Raw genomic sequence first — 18402 nt, 5'->3', positions numbered from 1 at the left:
GGGCGTAGATTCTGTGTAGAGCGTGCGGTGAGGGCGTAGGTTCTGTGTAGAGCGTGCGGTGAGGGCGTAGGTTCTGTGTAGAGCGTGCGGTGAGGGCGTAGGTTCTGTGTAGAGCGTGCGGTGAGGGCGTAGGTTCTGCGCAGCCTCTGCTCCGAGTGCGGTGCGGGTGTGAATCCTGTCAGGAGCTCCGGCGCGCCGCGCCTCTAATGAGCTGTTTACCTCTCCGTGTCCCTCATTAGAGGCAGCCCCTTCACTCGCGGGTGCTCGTTACGCGGGGCCCGAGCTGTCGTTTCATCTCCCCGCCGTGTTGGTGCGCCACGCGCCGCGAGCGTCGCTTACCGAGCAAGCCTCCCCGGAGGCCTCCGAGGGCTCTCCCCTCCTTGCCCCAAAACAAAAACCAAACCCAGGGAACGGATTTGGTTTGCTGCACTTAAGTGGGCAGTCAGTCTGCAATATGTAAAAAAGGCAGTCTGCTTATTCTGTCCAAAGTCTTTCCCTGGGGTTCATAAGCACGGACTCGGTTTGGGTATTTAAGGAAAACAAGAATTCAAAAAAACGAACTACTTACTCTCATGTAATATGAAAATAGCAATTGTACAGTGGATTAGTGATAAGAGCAAAGAGAAGTCCCTCATACGAGTCGTACTTAAAGGGACTTTTTTTTCCAAAGGACTAGCAGTGATGGAAGGTATGGTCACTTCTTGCTTTGACCTAAAATTTCACGGCCGCCTCATTATAATGACCCTAAAGGGACTACGGGGCTGTTAGTCTCTGACTAATCCTCTCTTTCGATTAGTAAGCGCTGGCGTTGAGTCATGCTCTGTCTTTCCGAGCGAGGGTTGAGTTACACGTTGGTTTAGAGAGATGAGAGAAGATGACCCCGAGCTCATTCTGTCTGTGCTCTGACATGGTCTCGGTGACCCTCGGTGGTCCTCCGTCACTTAAAGCTGCGGTTTATGGGCGGAGGAGAGTGACAGTCCAGCGGAGACGCTTGGCGCTGTGGGGGGGGGGGGGGGGGGTTGGATGAGGGGACAGTGAAAAGACGGGAGCGGTGGCATCTCCGTGCACCTCGCCACCGGCGAGTGTGATCAGGACCGGACGTGTCAGGCTGGGACACACACATGTGTGAGCTCTGAACAACTGTGAGAGACAGGCATGCATGCACACACACAGGCACACACATTCACACACACAGTCTCTATCTCATACACTCAAATGCAGTTCCTCTCTCTCTCTCTCTCTCTCTCTATTACAAACACACATACATACACACATACATACACACACACACACACACACATACACAGTCTCTCACATGCACACGCATACACACAGTCTCTCACACACGCATACAAACACACTCGCAAACATACAGCACCTCTCAAACATGTCCACAAGGTTGTGTTTCCATACCAAACCTGCAGAAGTTGTACAAAAAATTTTTACATTACATTACATTACATGTATTTAGCAGACGCTCTCATCCAGAGCGACATCCATTTTAATGCAACAGAAACTGCATGAAGCCGACACACAGAAGAAAGGCAGTCACATGGTGCTGGCACAGGTGGCTTGTAAGACAAAATTCACTATAATGGAATGCAACTGTGGTTTTTTTACCTGAAAATATTTGCCCATTAATGTGTAAAGCATGTCAATGTGCTCCATTTGGGCATCTCCTTGTGTCTAAACAAGCATAGATTGATCGCACCTGATTGATTCTATTTTTATCCCTCGAGTAGATTTCTTCTCTGTTGCTATAGCATCGTGGCTTTCCTCTAAGTTATATCTGCTTCGGCTTCTGTTGTTTATGAAACACGCTCGGCGAAGAGCTTTCTGACAGTTGTTCAGAGTGCTATTAATCCATATTTGTTATTTCATAATTTCTCTAATTAATGCAAAATGTGGAAGGGGAGTGATCAAATCTACTGCAAAGCCTTTAGTTTTTTTTTTAGCACAGACTTTTTTTCAGTGGTTGTAATAGAAATCTTGGCAGAGTTACTGTAGCAACAGTAACCATGGAGGACAGATCTCCATAGAAAGGTCAATTAGTCAATTGATGGAAAGAGGAGAAATTCTTCGTGAAATCAGGGAAAAACCTCAGCTGGTCTGACTGGAAAAGCCCAATCTGGCAACTCAGACAATCTGGCTGGTATGAAAAGACAAATCTGGCAACTCTATCCCATGTGTGGGTCCAAATCTCCCATTCTTTGGGCACCCATCCGATTGCTGCAAGATGTGTTGAAATAAGCTCAAATGTCACAGTTCACAGATGGAATGTCTTTTTTATGCCTTGTACCACACATTTTTATTACCTTAACAATATGACTTAACTGTCTGTAGTGTAAAGTTATTTACATGACATTATATTATATTACATTTATTTAGGTGATGCTCTTATCCAGAAGGACTTCCAGCACTAGAGAACAGAATTGCATCCATACATGTTGAATGAGCAACAGTGTCAGACCAGGCTAACAACACTCCCAGACCAGTGAGTGTGTGCACAGCACCACTCAAGCACTACCACAAGTTAAGATGTGCTAATCTGAAACTAGACATCTTAGAAAATAAAGGGAACTCAAGTGCATATGTAATGTATTAGTCTTGTAAATGTAACCTTACATCATCGTATGAACAGAGAGTTTGTGTCTGTGGAGACTGATGGCTGCGTGAGGACTCTCAGGTAGCAGAAAGCATCGCAACACTGGCTGAGGTTCAAAGTAACCAGGGAAACTAGGTGCTGTGCAGATTTGTGTATTTGATTCAGTGTGTTTCACATTTGTCACAGGGAAACACGGCACCTTGGATGTTAGCCTGTAACCAACACTGTTTGGCTTCTGGACTGCCCCAAGAATCATTGTGCAGCCCCCCTCATCCCCCAACCCCCCTCCCCACCCGAATTGTTGCCCCCAGTGCAAAATCTCGGCTCCCTTCAGTCACGGCACGCCCAGGTAGAGAGGAGGGTGCTGCCGCTATCTGTTGATGATTTTAAGGTGCTCTCTCCCCTGAAGTGCACATTCTGCCCCGCGCCTCGTTCCTGGCCCGCCCGCCGTGCAGCGATTCGCCGGAGGGAGTGGGGTTGGGGGGGGGCCTCGTCAGGAGCTGCGCCGCCAATCTCACGCAAGCCACTCGCACCTGCGCCGGAGCGCGGGCACAGAGGAGGCCCTTGACGACTTTAATGAGCACTAATTGCAGCTAATTACACAGTTCAGGCACCAGCCACGAATGGCTTTCGGGCTTTTCTCCGGATGAGATGAGCTCCGCGCTTCGTGTTGCTTGTGTTTTTATTTATTATTTTTTTTTTTTTTTCTTCCCCCCCCCCCCCCCCCCTCGCCACTTTATTCAGAGCAGGTAAAAGCCACTCGGAATGGTGGACGGGTTCCATCTGGGCCACGGGTCATGTGACCTGCTCGGCCTCTGAGCACGGCGTCGCGGTGCGGGATGGGGTGTGTCCGCTGCCTGTTCGGGAATTTGCCAGCGTGAGTGAGGGGCGGCGAGGCTGTGGGCTGACTTTATGTGGAGGAGGCGTGACCGATGAAGCATCCGCGTAACGAATATCTCAGAGGCGTGTCTGCGCGCGCACGCGCCTGTTGCTCTCGTCTCCAGTGACAACATAGTGTTGCTCCCTCTAAGCACAGGGGGATGCTTTTGAATAGAGAAACTGTGGCGTTGGCAGAAATGATGAACCTGATGTTAAGTCACATGAGTCAGTACAGCGCTTCTTATAGACTGCGCTCGGCTAATGACACTACAAATGCCTGAGCCCACTCTCCCTCCCTCTCTCACTCTGTTACAATCTCTCTCCCTCTTTTCTCTCTCTTCACATCCTCATCTTAGTGTCTCTTTCTGCCTTTGTCATTATCTCTCTATCTGAAATTCATATTCGAATCATCTTTATTGGCACAACTGAGACAATGCATGGTATTGCCATAGTATTACGTATGTAATGAAAAATGGCATAATCAGTAGCGGGGAAGGAAAGGAGTAAATAATGAATACATTTATGTAAAAAATGATGTTACTGACAATAACAATATTGATAATAGCAGCAGTCATAAATAATCTATGTTGTCCTAGTTGCTTACTCTCTATCCCGCGGGCTGTGGCACTCTGCCATCTGCCAAGCAGCCAATGGCTCTGTGTGTCCCTCCCCGACTGGGACTGACAGATAGACTCTCTCTGTCATTTCGCTGAATCGCGGGAGGCATCATTGAAATTTATCAAAATAGTAATTCTTTATTTTTAAATATTGCAGAGCTCACAGAAAGTAATTGATGTGACTCCCTGTTTCTCTCCTCTATCTCCCTGTCACCCTTTTCCTCTCTGCCTTTGAGCCTCCTGTTTCTCTCTCTTTCTCTCTTCCTCACCCTCCGTCACTCTTTTCTTGTGTCTTTCAGTCTCCCCTGTCTCTCCCGCTCTGTCACTATCTTCCTTTCAGTCTCCCCCCCCCCTTCCTCTCCATCTCCGTCACTCTTTTCCTCTCTGCCTTTCACTCCCCCCCCATCTCTGTTATTCTCACTCCCCCCCCATGCCTTACACCCAGGTGGTTGGCTCATTCCAGAGAGTGCCTCTCACCAGGGCAAAAGGCAGCCCCAGCCTCTTACGGGATTAAAGGAACCACTTTAATTACCAATCGATTTCTGCAGACATTTCCCCCCCTGTAAACTACAGTACGCGGCATAACAAATTCCTACTTAGCAAAATTGAAACATCCACTTGAGATGAAATTTATTGCTGCCAAAGCATCTGCAGTCATTCATTCATACGAATGGCTTCAAAAACAGTTAAGCACTGGTTTCAAATGATCCCTAAAGCCTGCAAGATGGCCGTTATACAGGCACGGGTTTGACAGCTCCAAGTAAATACAGGGAAAAGACAGGATGAAAGGGTCCTTTATCACCAGGTACTGTGTGTTCCCCAACAACTGCCTTCAGACAATAATTATGGCTTTGCATCTGTTATATCTTGCTCCAGGAACATTTGAATTGTAGATAGATATTAGAGCCCGGGTTTGTCAACTGAGTTCATAATGAGTACAATGCAGCCGCTGTCAATGGAGATGAATAGGTGTAATATATTTGCCCCTGTTTGTAAGATTAAGGTCAGACAAGCACTCCCTTTTAACAGGGAAAAAAAAGAACCGGCGCTTGGCTTGGATGCGCACAGGCTGGTGTGTGCTCCGCGGATAATTGTCATTTCATTCATGTCTCCCTCTTGCCTGTGTGGCGGTAATTACAAATGATACCCATGCAAACGCCGGCACTTAATTACCTCGCGCTCTCCTGACGCTGATTGCAAATCAATGCGCCTTGATTAGACGTTTTCAGAGCCCGAGAGCTTTCCTCCGAAAGCCGAGCGGGGAAGAAGGTGGCCCGCAGGGGCACGTTTGCGCATCCGAGTGAACGCCGCCCGCTGCGCTGCGCTGAGGTGAAACCGGCGGCGCCTCCAAAACAAGTGCCCCGCTCCCAACAGCTGTTCGCATTTACCACCTTTTTTGCAGTTTATGTAACGTGGTTGCTTTCAGACCGACGCGAGGAGCCGGGGTCGTTCTGACAAAATTGCTCCGCCGCGTGATCTTAAACGGTGCTCCATCCTTCACACGTAGTGGATGCTGAATTATGCATAAAAGTAGCGGTGTAACTTTTAACTAAGAGGTTGCATGTTTGAGGACGCTACTGTGGGAGAAGCACTTTGCCTGAATTCCCTCCCCCCCGAAAACCCAGCTGTACAAACGTATCTCGAAAATGCAAACCGAGAAAGTTGCCTCAGACAGGCAAACGCAGTGTAAAAATCTGAGCAAAAAATATGAAAGATTTTATGCTGCAGCAGACAGCCAGCACTGCCTCGCGTGAGACCTTATTATAGATTATTCCTGAACATGAAAGCCCCCGCCGCTCATCTTCCCCCATGTTCAGCGACGACGCGTGCCTATTTGCCAGCCTGTTTAAGGATGATTGAGACGGATGGCTGCATCGAGCGTCGACCACGGATAAAATTGAAACGTTCCCGCTTCGAAAATGCGCGGGTCTGATGGCGCCGTTTTCGGCTGGGGTTGTTTGAGATATGCAAAAAAGAAGACTCGGTCTGAGTCGCGATGAGCAGGGAAGAGTATTCAGGTTCCCGTCTCCTCCGGCCTGTCGTGGTTGTCATGGAGATGCAGGTGCTTGGCGTTCGGGTCGCATTTTCTGGGTCAGCGTCATGTGCAGGAATGCGCCCCCGGTCCCGGTGGCTCTATATTTGGTCTCCGTGCTTACCTTTGGGGGTGTTTCCCTCCCCGCTTTCAGGAGGGCACATCGTCGTTTTACCCTGTTTCACCCTATTTTACCAAGTCTGCTCGCGTGCCTTACTTAGGTGGCACCTGCCAATAGCAGGGACTGTGGCAGGTGGTGCTTTTTGTGTGGTTAAAACTGGAAAGAATATGTTTTGTTATGGACACAATTACCTTCTCCACTGGCGCTGTAGCGTAGCCCACATGAGGCTACATAATGAATTTTATTAACTTTCACAAGATGACGCAACCGCTTTTGGAAGCCACGAATTGCCTGGGAGGGATATTCCGTTTAACAGCTGAAGTGCTTCATCCTTACTCTGACTAATGAGTGGTCCTTAAAAGTGATGAATGAGTTAATCAAGCTTCAGCTTTTTGAAATTAGAAATTTTGAAATTTTTTTATCAACATCATCATTATCCTCACCGTCGTCATCACTGAAATTAAAATAAATATAATACATACGTAATAAATTTTGAACACATATTGTTTATTCATTCAGTATATTATACAAGAATCAATAAAATGCAACAGCTACTTAAATTTGTTATAATTTAATCCCGTAAGAAAAGGACAAAGCACCAAAATGCCTAGTGTAGTCTGAATGCCCCCCTCCCCTCTGTTCACTTAAGATGTGATACTAGTATTTATTACTACTTATGAATTCCTTTGCATGTTTCTGCATAACTTATAATGTTATATAATCTATTCTTGTGCTTATGGAGGTGTTATGTATGTCAGGCTTTGACAGGTTTTGCTGTACAGATTATTAGTAGTGTTGTAGTATTTGAGTTGCAGAATGTTTTTCTCTTACTGGTTTAAGTGTCTTTCTCATACAATTCTTATTCACCAAGCAGTGCCTGTCCAGCACTGAATGCAAGATAGGCAAGTAAAAAGCCATCACGGATTTATCACGATGATATTAGTGTTGATGAATCAGTTAATTAATCAGTTTTTCAATCACTAATGAACTGCTCGGCGGATGCACCCCCTTAAGGTCTCGGATACATTTCTACAATGTTTGTTAGGCCTCTGGCCTGCTGAGCTTTCCTTTGGTCCAAAAGATGCAAGTACAAATCTGCCTGATGTAGATATGAGAGCAAAATTAATCTTGTTTGATAATTAAAGTGTTTAACATTTTAATTAACAGTCCCAAAATGGGTCAAAGTTAGTTTGGTGGCAGGGTGCAGTACCAGAGATTAAATGAAGAAGCAGATAATTAAATTTTCTTCAAACTCGAGTTGGATGAGGTCATCCACAAAAGTATGAACGAACCAGCTGCTGAAGGAGTGTTACTCTCCACCCACAGGTGACGATCTTAACCATGATAAACCAACCATATTCAATGGATTGGTTTGAATGCCAGGTTTGAGTTAATGGTGGGTGCTCATATGTGCTGAATAATTTGTCACTCTGCTGCTACTTGTATTTTTTTTTTTGTTTTACACACCTTCCTACTTGATACAGGCCGACATACCTTTAATGGTTTGTTGTGACCACTGTGGTTCCCCTAAAAAGTCAGCCAAAGGAGCTGAGATCTTTAAATGACCGATAACAGATGAGGTTTTTGGTTGTGCATTCAAGTCTGTTTGTGTCCAAGTTTACATAATTAAAAACATATTTATTTATGCTTGGAAAACACTATCTTAGTGATTACATGCCTTGATTGGTGGATGTAGCAAAATCATGGAGTGAGTTGTTTCAGTAGGAGCCAGGGCAGCTCTGGTTCCTGCCAGAGCAAGATACCCGTGTCAGAGTGGCTGGGGTGTGAAGCGAACCTTAGCTGTGGTGTGAACAGGGCCCGCCTGTCTGAGCCTGAGCCTTCCAGCTCACCTCAGCTCACCGCAGCCAGTCGGGGCTCGGCGGTCAACTCGCCAACCTTAAAATGGCCTGGGACGTGTTTACCCGGTGGGTTTAACACACGGTTGGCTTCCCCGTCCTCTCTGTGAGGGCCAGCCCTGGTCTCGCCCCCTCCGTCCAGTCTGCACCCCCTCTCAAAGTGGCTTATTTGTGGGAGGGGTGGAGCTGCGGGCCGCCGCCCTGTGGAGACTTATTTTGGTGAGCCAATTACCTTATGAGGTTTATTTAGAATCTGAAAGGGGGCGATTCTATGTATTGGTGAGCTCCAGTAAAGCGAGCTTTTGTTGCCCGTTGTTCTGTGTGTGTGCACAGTCATTTCGTGTTGGCAGGCCGGTCGGCAACAAACCCCAACTGCCGAGCAATCAGGTGATCTAATTTGATGGCATTTGGCTCCAGCTGAAATCCTTCCATTTATAGCGAGCGCGGCGCTTCAAGGTTACGGCACTCTGCAGTCAAGAAATGGAAATGAGCTGGACGGAGATTGTGTGTCACCTCACCCCCCCCCCACACACACACACCCTCCCCGACAGCTTCTCAAGGAGTCTGAGGTTTAACTGTGGAAAACCTGTGTGCTCACTCATCCATATTCCCCAACCACACACAGGCGCGTGCACACACACACGCACAGCCCACCTCATAGACTATCATCTACGAATCCTCCAGCAAACACTTACAGTATGTACAAGCCCTGAGGGGATTTTCCACTGCTGAAACTGGTACCAGGGACTAGATCCTTCAGAACTCTGGTTCTGCCCTCCACAATCTTCCCTGTCGGGCCAAAGCGAAATCATGCACAGCTTCACACTGCTGCTTCGAAGAGAACTACCAACTAAGAGAAAGCATGACTGTTCCCCCAGCACAAGACTGCACTCAGGATAAAGATTCCACCCTGTGCCTTGGACCGCACAGGCCGTGACAGGTGAGGAAAGCTTCATGACTGCAGCCTGCACGCTGAATGGCCGACGCGGTGCGTGTAATGGTTGCTGCAGCCACTCTCCATCGATTTGTCCATACGGATGCCGGGAAATGTTATTTGTTAAGAATTACTGGCAGGAAAAAAATGGATGGCATATCCTGAGTGGGGCTGTCACTCAAACAAATAAGATATCTTGAAACTGCCCATACCAATCTCAGCATGGAGCCTGTGTCCTCTCAGGGAGATTGTTCTGAAATGACTTCCTCTTGGCTGCAAATATCAGTGTAATGTAGTGTGTGTGTGTGTGTGTGTGGGGGGGGGGGGGGGGGGGGGGATTAAAGTGGTTTCCATATGCAATTAGGGTAATTCTCCTTTCATAAAAAAACTGGAAGGTGGTTAAAAGCCTAATCAGGGGCTGTATCCACTAAACTGGAAACGGTGAATCCTCCAACAATTTCTGACATATATAAATGGATGAGAAATGACACAGAAGAGATTGAGCCGGGTTTTTTATTATGGGCATGGAAGCAATTGGGAAATTGATTAAGCTATTTTTTCTCCACGATCTTAGAAAAGCCACGCTCTTTCTCTGCCAGCAATTTTCCCAGCATCCTCAGCAAAGCATCAGGATTCAGGCCTAAAGTGGACTCCTTTGCTTATCATATCATCTCCTGCTGTGAGACACAGAAGCGCATTACAAACAGAGATGCCCGAAAAGGCCGTCTTCATTTTGAATGGGATCCTCTCGGGGGGCTGTTTGAACCCTGCGGTTTTTTTTTATTAGCGGACATTACTGAAATGAGTGTGCCAGGGGACCTGCGAAAAAGTTTTTTTTTTTTTTTTGCTAAAATGCTCTTTTAAACGTGTATTTCTAATTGGAGCTTGAAATCAATCGTAGGTTTTCTGTAAAATGTCAGTGAGCATTTTGTCATGAACCCCAGGGAACCCTTGGACCTGCCAAGCAAACCACCAAATCAGTGGCCCTTACAAAGGCTGATTTAAAAATTCTTGAAATGTCCATCCATGTACATTTCCTAACTTTTCTTTTCCTTATATAAATATATAGTGCCTTTTAAATTGCCTATACCAAGCAGCGATCTTTGCGACCTTTTCTTAAGCTATTTTAGGTAGCGCTCTCAGACACTTGGACTGTTTACTGTTTTAGACTGTAAATATTGAGGCAATGAAGGGTGGTCTGTGGTCAGTGACTCATCTATTTCTGCCTCCTCGCAGGGTTTCAGGGGCTGAGCCCAGCTGATCTGGAGCTCTTAATAAAAAAAAACCTTAGCAGTGCAATAATCAAGCCATATAATGAGGGACGGAGTCCAAAAATGAGGGTTATTTTTGCTTAATTGTCAAAGCTGTCAGTGGTCACATTGCTCAGTTCACTGTGTAAAAAGTGCCACTGCTAGAGAGAAAGAGAGCAAGAGAGACACAGAGGCGTTTCTGGGATCTTTGTCCAATTAGAGCAGGGCTACAGCGTTCGATCAAAGGCCCCCCTTCTTCTGTGTGCTTCCAGGTGTGTTTCACAGTCTGCCACCAGCTCTTAATCTCTCGGGAGGCTTCCCGTTCCCCGTCCTCGCGCTGACGGAGGGGGCGGATGAGAGCTTTGGAGGGGAGCGCCCCCGCCTGCCGGGGTCCGTCTCGTGGTTTTGACGCACGGGGCGGCGGATTGGGTCGCGGCGACGCCCGGTGCGCGTTGACGAGCGCGTTGACGAGCGCGGTGACGAGCGCGTTGACGAGCGCGTTGACGAGCGCGTTGACGAGCGGTAACGAGTGTCCCGTCTGCTCTTCCCGCAGGGGGATTCCCGGGAAGAGATGCGGCACCATCATCGTGAAAGCTGAAGAAGTGGGAAACTGCAGGGTAAGTCTGGTCTCATCCTTTAAATGGGCGCAGAACATTATACGGGTGGCGTCTGTACTTTGTACAGGTAGAGACAGCGCAGCATACAGCTGGGGTTTTAACAGTGTGCAGGTGGAGCTTATACAGGTGGAGTTTGTACTTAATACAGATGGGGATTGTACTTTATACAGGTGTGGGTTACTTTATACGAGTGGAGTTTGTATATTGCACAAGAAGAGCCCCCCTCTTCACGTCCAGTATGTCTCTCCCATGGGGCTGGAACACATGACATAGTGGAGCAAGGCCCCACCCCCTGATTTAACTTTGCCCCTTACTCCTATAGATGCAAAGCCGGCTGTGTTTGAGCAGGAGAGAGGCAGGGGCAGTGCTGTATCTATCCTCTCTGTGCTGTAGGGCAATCTTCACAGGACACCACAGTGCTAGACCCAGTACAGACGCCGTCTCCACCTGTTCACAGACCGCTGCGTGTCATCCTATGAGTTTTCCCATGAGTGCACAACATAAGCATGTCAACAGTGTTACATGCAACCACAGGGCTAATGCTGTGGTTACATTGAAATATACTTTATATATCCAGCACCAGTAGGACAGGAAACACAGCCCCCTGAGAAATTCGCTGACATGATCGGTGTAATGAATCATATGCTGGGCTTATAAAGCATTAATTAAAGCTTTAATATTTCATATGGAATGAGCTCTGCGCTTTATCTTGAGATCAGACAGACACGTTTGTGCGTGTGTGTCAGAGTGTTGTAATTAGGGGTTAAAAGCTGAGAAGTGTTGAGAGGAGCCGTTGTCTGTCCCCTGTGCTCTGTCTCCGTCCCCTCAAACCGAAGCGCAGAGGACAGAGCCCACCTCAGTCCCCCTGTGCTGACACCTGCCCTCTGCCCCAAACAGAGAGGGAGTGTAACAGGGCTGCATATTACCTAACATTCCCCTGGGCTAGGAGTCACACACACACACACACACACACACACACACACACACACACACACACACATACACACACGCGCGGTCTCCGTGGCCAGGCCACAGCGGGGTGCCTGCCACTGTGGTGCCGAGATAATTGTGACATCTGTTTCCGAGAGCGGATTTCGGGCAGCGGCCGGTCGGCTGAACCCCCGGCCCCCGGCAGAGCGGGAGAGTGGAGACGCCGCGCTGCCGGGACCCGGCCGCGCCCCCTGCCACCTGGACGCACATTTCAGCCGTCTGATCCCGCCGGCCAGGCTGCCAGAACCCCCCCCCCCCCCCCCCCCACCCCCCACCCCCGTGCGCGGCTGTGCTTCATCAGCTTAGAAAATGCATTTACCATAAATCTGTGATCGGGCGCCAGGGCCCGTAAGTGGGGAAAATAAATGAAATGACAAATTAGCGTGCCTCCTGAGTGCTTCTGGGCACCACGCGCCCCGGTTCTGGCAGCGGCGCTGGTTTTCCCACGCGCCGCTTGGGCCGAGCTGTCTGAAACGACGCCCGCGTGTCTTCCAGGAGTCGGTGATGATGCAGTTCTGCGGGAACAAGCTGGACAAGAAGGACTTCTTCGGGAAGTCGGACCCCTTCCTGGTCTTCTACCGGAGCAACGAGGATGGGACGTGAGTACTGCAGCAGGCAACCGCCGTGTCATCGAACGCCAGTCATCAAACACCACTCATAAAACGCCGGTCATCAACTGCCAGTCATCACCTGCCAGCCGTCTGGTTTGTTGAAACGACGGTCTGATCCGTGGGAAATTTCTTTCACTGAGTTTCTGACGTCAGATAAACCTATGCAGGTCGTAACAGAGCACCACCTAAGGGTGCCACCCGATGCAAGACAAGTCATAGAAGGGCCCTCCCCTCGCCACATGACTGCATTCCTGCCCTTCCCGCATCGACAAGGCTTTCAGCAGGGCCAGCCCGCCTGCTCTTGCGCCCTGAGTTATGACTGACATGCGGGAGATCAATCGCTTTTGCTCTCTCGATCTAATTTCCTAATGGATGCTAGTTTTGTAAAAGGCTTTTGGTGTAGAATAAATGATTGATTGATCAGCATACATACAACATAAAGTGAATTGAATTGCATCGTTTCAAATGATGATCAGGTTTTGCTCAAAATGAATATGGCATAATATTTCAATAAGCCATACATATAAGTTGTATAAATGTACATTATATATACTGTATATAACTGAATGTGCTGCAACATTGGGCTTATGTGAGTAGTTAGTAATCAGCATTCCATGAAACTTTTAAGCATAAAAATAAAACTTTTATTTTGTAGCTGCTTTTATTAAAATTCGGGGGAGATTTGTTTCAGCCAAGCAGCGTGTATCGGGCTGCAGCAGCGGATTCGGGGGCTTACGACTCGGCGGAAACGGGTTTACACGTTTCCAATAAAACCCGAAAGGAGAGATAACGCGGCAATCTGAGCAGGGCGAAGACGGCCCCCGAATTTGTCACGGCGCGTGATATCAGGCGCCCTCTCTCATTACGCGCGCCCCTCCGCAACCGGCTGGGACCGGCGCGCGAAGAGAGAGAGAGGGGAGATAATAAGATTTTTATTGTTTCATCAAGCTGTCTGAAGTGCCTCTCCAAAGTGCCGTAATTGCGTATCGCTTCTCGTAGCTGGAGAAATAATATAAAAAAAGAGAGAGAAAAATTCCCTGCGGATCTCAGACAACTTTAAAATATTGAAGTTCACTCCCTGCTGGAAGTAAGTTTTCTTTGCACGGGGGGGTCAGAAATGGGGTCTCCTTATCCAACTGTGATCTGAACGGAGCAGCACATTACAGTGCAGAGAAATACTCCTTGCGTGCAGTACATCTGAGATTAACACTCTCACCGCAATTTAGTACAGAAGAGTTTAATACTTCTCACCTACAGTACAGTATGTCTGAAATGAGCACTCCTTACCTACAGTATAATATGTCTGAGATTAACTCTTCTCACCTACAGTACAGTATGTCTGAGACTTAACACTCTATACCTACAGTACAGTATGTCTGAGATTAACACTCTATACCTACAGTACAGTATGTCTGAGACTTAACACTCCATACCAACAGAAGAACACAGTGCATTTCTCACTGCATAATTCAGGTGTTATGTATATTTCCTCTTAGCTGCATTCTCTCTCAACTTTGCACACACTCTTGTGTGGAGATTTATTGTAAGGCTTGCTAATTAGACATGGCCTTCATGTGATTATGTACCACTTTGCTGCTAATTAGCTGATTAGCGAGTCACACTTCCTTTGCGTGCATTCTTATTTGTGACAGGTTCACAATCTGCCACAAGACCGAGGTGGTGAAGAACACTCTGAACCCCGTGTGGCAGGCCTTCAAGATCCCCGTGAGAGCGCTCTGCAACGGAGACTACGACAGGTGAGTGAATGCGGGCGGGGCCTCCATAGGGGAGGCCGTAACAGGTGAGCAGAGCGGTGGGACCGCTTTAACAGGGGCCAGATCATGTGAGGGGAGGGGGTGGCTCCTCCGTAACTGAAACTATGACAGAGGAGGGAAGGGGAGGGGGCCACTGTAGTGGAGGCTATTAACACTCCTCATCTACAGTGAGTGGGAGGGGGCAGGGCCTGTATAATAGAGACTATGACAGGTGGGGGAAGGAGGCGGAGGCTCTGTAATAGAGACTATGACAGTTAAGGGAAAGGGTGGGGTTTCTATAATGAGCGTATTACAAGTGAGTGGAAGGGGGCGGGGCCTCTGTAATAGAGGGTACAGAAGGTGAGGGGGGAGAGGTGGGACCTGAGAAAAAGGATAGATTACACCAGCGGGAAGCCTGTGGAACAGTCACTGCGATAAGTCGGGGCAGAGAGAGTGGGGTGGAGTTTCAAAAGTGAGGAGGCGGGCTGTATGCGGCGGCGGGAGAGGATTGCGAGTTAGGGGAGGGGGGCGTTTGTCAGTCAGTCGAAGCTTTCGACAGGTGCGCTGACGGATTTGACAGGTTGGAGGAGTGCTTTGGCAAAGCCGCCTGACAGGTGAGGTTTTTGATTTGCTGGGGGACTTTAACACATGAGTGGCACGTTGACAAGGGAGGTGAGACGGGAGGGGGGGCTTTTATTTGACAGCTGAATGGGCCTTGTGAAAGAATGCCTTCTGTTAAGACTCCTTTGTGCTATTGTTGCCTTTTAAGGTTCGCCGTTGGTTGCCATGGCACGTTTAACACATTTGAAAAGCTGTTTTTAGTTAAGGTAAGAGGCAATAAATCACACAGAGGATGACAATATCGCCGAAGAGAGAGTCTCGCATGCGGAATATGAATTCCAGGCCTATGGTATAGTCTCACTCATTACGGGCTCCCTGTATTTCAGCACAGGGGTTTAAATAATAAGCTAGCTTGATTGACAGGTGCCATGTGTTACCGGGCGGAGATGGGACATGAGTGGGAGGCATGTAATTATATTTACGGGGCGCCAAATCCAGTCAGAGGCGACGCGGCCTGTGGCAGCGGCTCCAGCGAATCCGCCGAGCGCAAGTCAAAAAGAGTGTCAGCAGGGCTTGTTAACTGGCGATAAGGGACGGAGTGGTAATTGGGAGGTTTCCGCTCGTTGGGGGTATTGATTTGCGGCGGGACACACTCTCGGAGGCGGTTGGGGTGGGTTTATCCGTGATTAAAGGTGGGCGGCAGGGGACAGCGCCGGGGGTTGTCGTCTCCGTAGGGCCTGGGGAGGGAGATAAGGAGGCGCTGCCCTCCCGTCGCAGGGAGCAGGGGGGGGACATGGGGGGCTCCAGCACCCTGCGAAACGCTTGCCTCCAAGGAGACCCCCCACCCCCACCCTGAAGAGCCGCCCTCCTTAAACCCTGCACCCAGCCTGCATGGATTAAAGCAGAGAAAATCCGCCACTGTTCTCTCCTCTCACGGCCTGTCCTTCACCGCGGGAAAATTGGCTTTCCGCTGTCCGTAACCATAAATTACTTATTAGCGCGGAGGGGCTTTTTCAACATTATGTCTAGTTGAAATTTATTAGGCTGGGTGTCTGTCTTCTGAAGCACTGTATCAAAGGATTTTTCCGGTGCTTGAATCATCTCAAATTGATTGCTGCCTCCCAAACTCCAGCATGCCATATATTTTGTACAGACTGAAAAAAACATTAGGTAAGAGATGTAAAAACTACTGACAGATTACACATGATACTTTGGATCCAGTAGCGAAGGTGTCTGTCGGTATGGACTGTAGGGACATCGGTCGTGTCAGGTCCGGAGCGGCACTTCACTTGGGTTAATAAAGCAGAGAAATTCTCCCGCTTGTGAGACACGGTGATGCTTTATTCCCCACAGGTGACAGGAACAGCGGTTCACCCCTTCATTACATGGCTCTGTTGAAGTAAGCAGAAAGCGGGCTGTCAGAGACAGACGCGTACAGGTTGTAATGTAATCTCAGCAGCCAGCGTTTGACGAAACCTGCTCCCCTCCTGTCAGGACGCCTACTTCCTGCCTCTTTCAACACGCAGCCAAATCTCAGGGGATAACATCACTGCTGTGGGGACTGGCTGGCTGACTGCCTGAGTAACTGACCTGAGTAACTAACCTACCTGAGTAACTGACTGCCACACTAACTGTCTGACAGTCTGAATGACTGACTGACTGACAGACAGTCTGAATGACTGAATGCCTTATAAACTGCCTGCCAGACTAACTGTCTGACAGTCTGAATGACTGACTGACTGACAGACAGTCTGAATGACTGAATGCCTTATAAACTGCCTGCCACACTAACTGTCTGACAGTCTGAATGACTGACTGCCTGTCTGGATGCCTGACTGTCTGACAGTCTAAATGACTGACTGCCTGTCTGACTGCCTGACTGCGTGACAGTCTGAATGACTGACTGCCTGTCTGACTGACAGTCTGCGTGTGCTTAGCCTTGATGGGGAATTACGAACAGGGTGGAAACATTCCTGTTGCGGCTCTGATCTGATCTTAAAGTAGGAGAGCGAGCTCATCTACACGTTGGCAGTGTGAATCTCTCAGCCACTGTGACAGGAACCGGCCTCTCATCGGGGGATAAACGAGGCTTCAGCTGGAGAGGGCCAATCAAAAGCTGTGGGGAGATAGCAGCACTCTGTCTCTGTCTATCAGCACCTCTCTCTCTCTCTCTCTGTCTCTCTCTCTGTCTCTCTCTCTCTGTCTCTCTCTCTCTCTCTCCATGATCGTAATATACCTCTTTACTGCCAAGACACAAATGGGGTAATATTCATGAGGAAAACCACTGTACTGCATCAGCACCAAACGGGAGCCTTGCAGTCGATGTGTCTGGTCTCCCTCATCTATCTCCCTGTTTCAGCCTGGTGGTGAGCAGTACAGATTTATGATGAACTGAGCAACCCTTCATCTAACCCTAGGTTTTCCATTGCACCCCCACAGAACTATCAAGGTCGAGGTGTACGACTGGGACAGAGACGGCAGGTAGGGGGCGCTCACCTTTTCCCACCACCTGCAATGCGTCAGTCATTTGCATCAAGGAAGACTCGCACCTGTTAGTACTAAATAAGACGCACACATGAGATGGAGCTCAGACTGACACACTGTTATTCCATTCTGTTGTATCACTGTATACTCTATAAAACCATCCTGAGTGCTCACTGCTGTCAGCACAGGGTACTGTTAGTAGCTGTTTTACATTGTGAGGCAGAACAGTAGCTCTTCAGGATGTGGGTTTGTAACCAGAATGTTGCAGGTTTTCAGTTCCTGGGTTGGACACAGCTGTTGTGCGCTGAAGCTGAAAAGTTTCTGAACATATCCTGCTGTATTATTGTGGACATCCTGCTGTAAAAATGTTTGAAATGCAAACATCTTATGTGCATAACTGTCATACATAATGTGTGTAAAGGTATACATTGAGGAAGGTTGTAGGGGCGCTTTGGTGTTTCTCTCAAAGAGAAAAGGCAACAGTGACCAAACCGCTCAGTTTCTTCTTTTGAGTGTCATTAAGGCAGGGGAGTTTTTTGCTGTGATAAAAAGGTTACAGGATGTGTCTAAATATGGCATGAATCTGTCACGCAGTTGTATGTATATGCCCCACTCTATGTGCTGCATAGTATAGTTCACGTATGTGTAAGTCAAGATGAGGTGCTATGATCAATGGAAAACTTGTTGCTCGTATGTGTGTCTGCAGCCACGACTTCATCGGAGAGTTCACCACCAGCTACAGAGAGCTGTCCCGGGGTCAGTCCCAGTTCAACGTGTATGAGGTGAGAGGGATCCCCAGCTGATCCAGGAATCATTTCTGCGCTGCCCTACCACCCACAAGCATGTCTTACGTGTGCACAAATGCACACACGGAGGCAATGCATGCATTTGCACACACGCTCACTACATGTGTGCGCACATACACTCGAAACACAAGTACAGAAACAGTACAAAACACAAGTCACCACAAACACATGAATTCTACTACCCATACACACACACACACACACCCGCACTTACACACATGAAAACATACACACATTTAGGCACATGCAAAAACGCATATACTGTATGAACATGCACGACCACAC

General features: G+C 48.4%; 1 protein-coding gene across 1 annotated transcript in view; it reads left to right on the top strand.

Annotated features, from left to right (window-relative positions):
- Nucleotides 1–18402, top strand: part of LOC118771879 (copine-8) — a 77857-nt gene that overhangs the window by 35008 nt on the left and 24447 nt on the right. The window contains exons 7-11 of the mRNA XM_036520013.1: nt 10848–10911; nt 12397–12500; nt 14165–14269; nt 17267–17308; nt 18018–18093. Coding sequence (XP_036375906.1) covers nt 10848–10911; nt 12397–12500; nt 14165–14269; nt 17267–17308; nt 18018–18093 — 391 coding nt within the window. The remainder of the gene's footprint in view (nt 1–10847; nt 10912–12396; nt 12501–14164; nt 14270–17266; nt 17309–18017; nt 18094–18402) is intronic.

The sequence above is a fragment of the Megalops cyprinoides genome, chromosome 25 (assembly GCF_013368585.1).
Source record: "Megalops cyprinoides isolate fMegCyp1 chromosome 25, fMegCyp1.pri, whole genome shotgun sequence".
Taxonomy (NCBI): domain Eukaryota; kingdom Metazoa; phylum Chordata; class Actinopteri; order Elopiformes; family Megalopidae; genus Megalops; species Megalops cyprinoides.
Note: the sequence above shows the minus strand (reverse complement) of the source record. Positions and strands in the feature narration are given on the sequence as shown.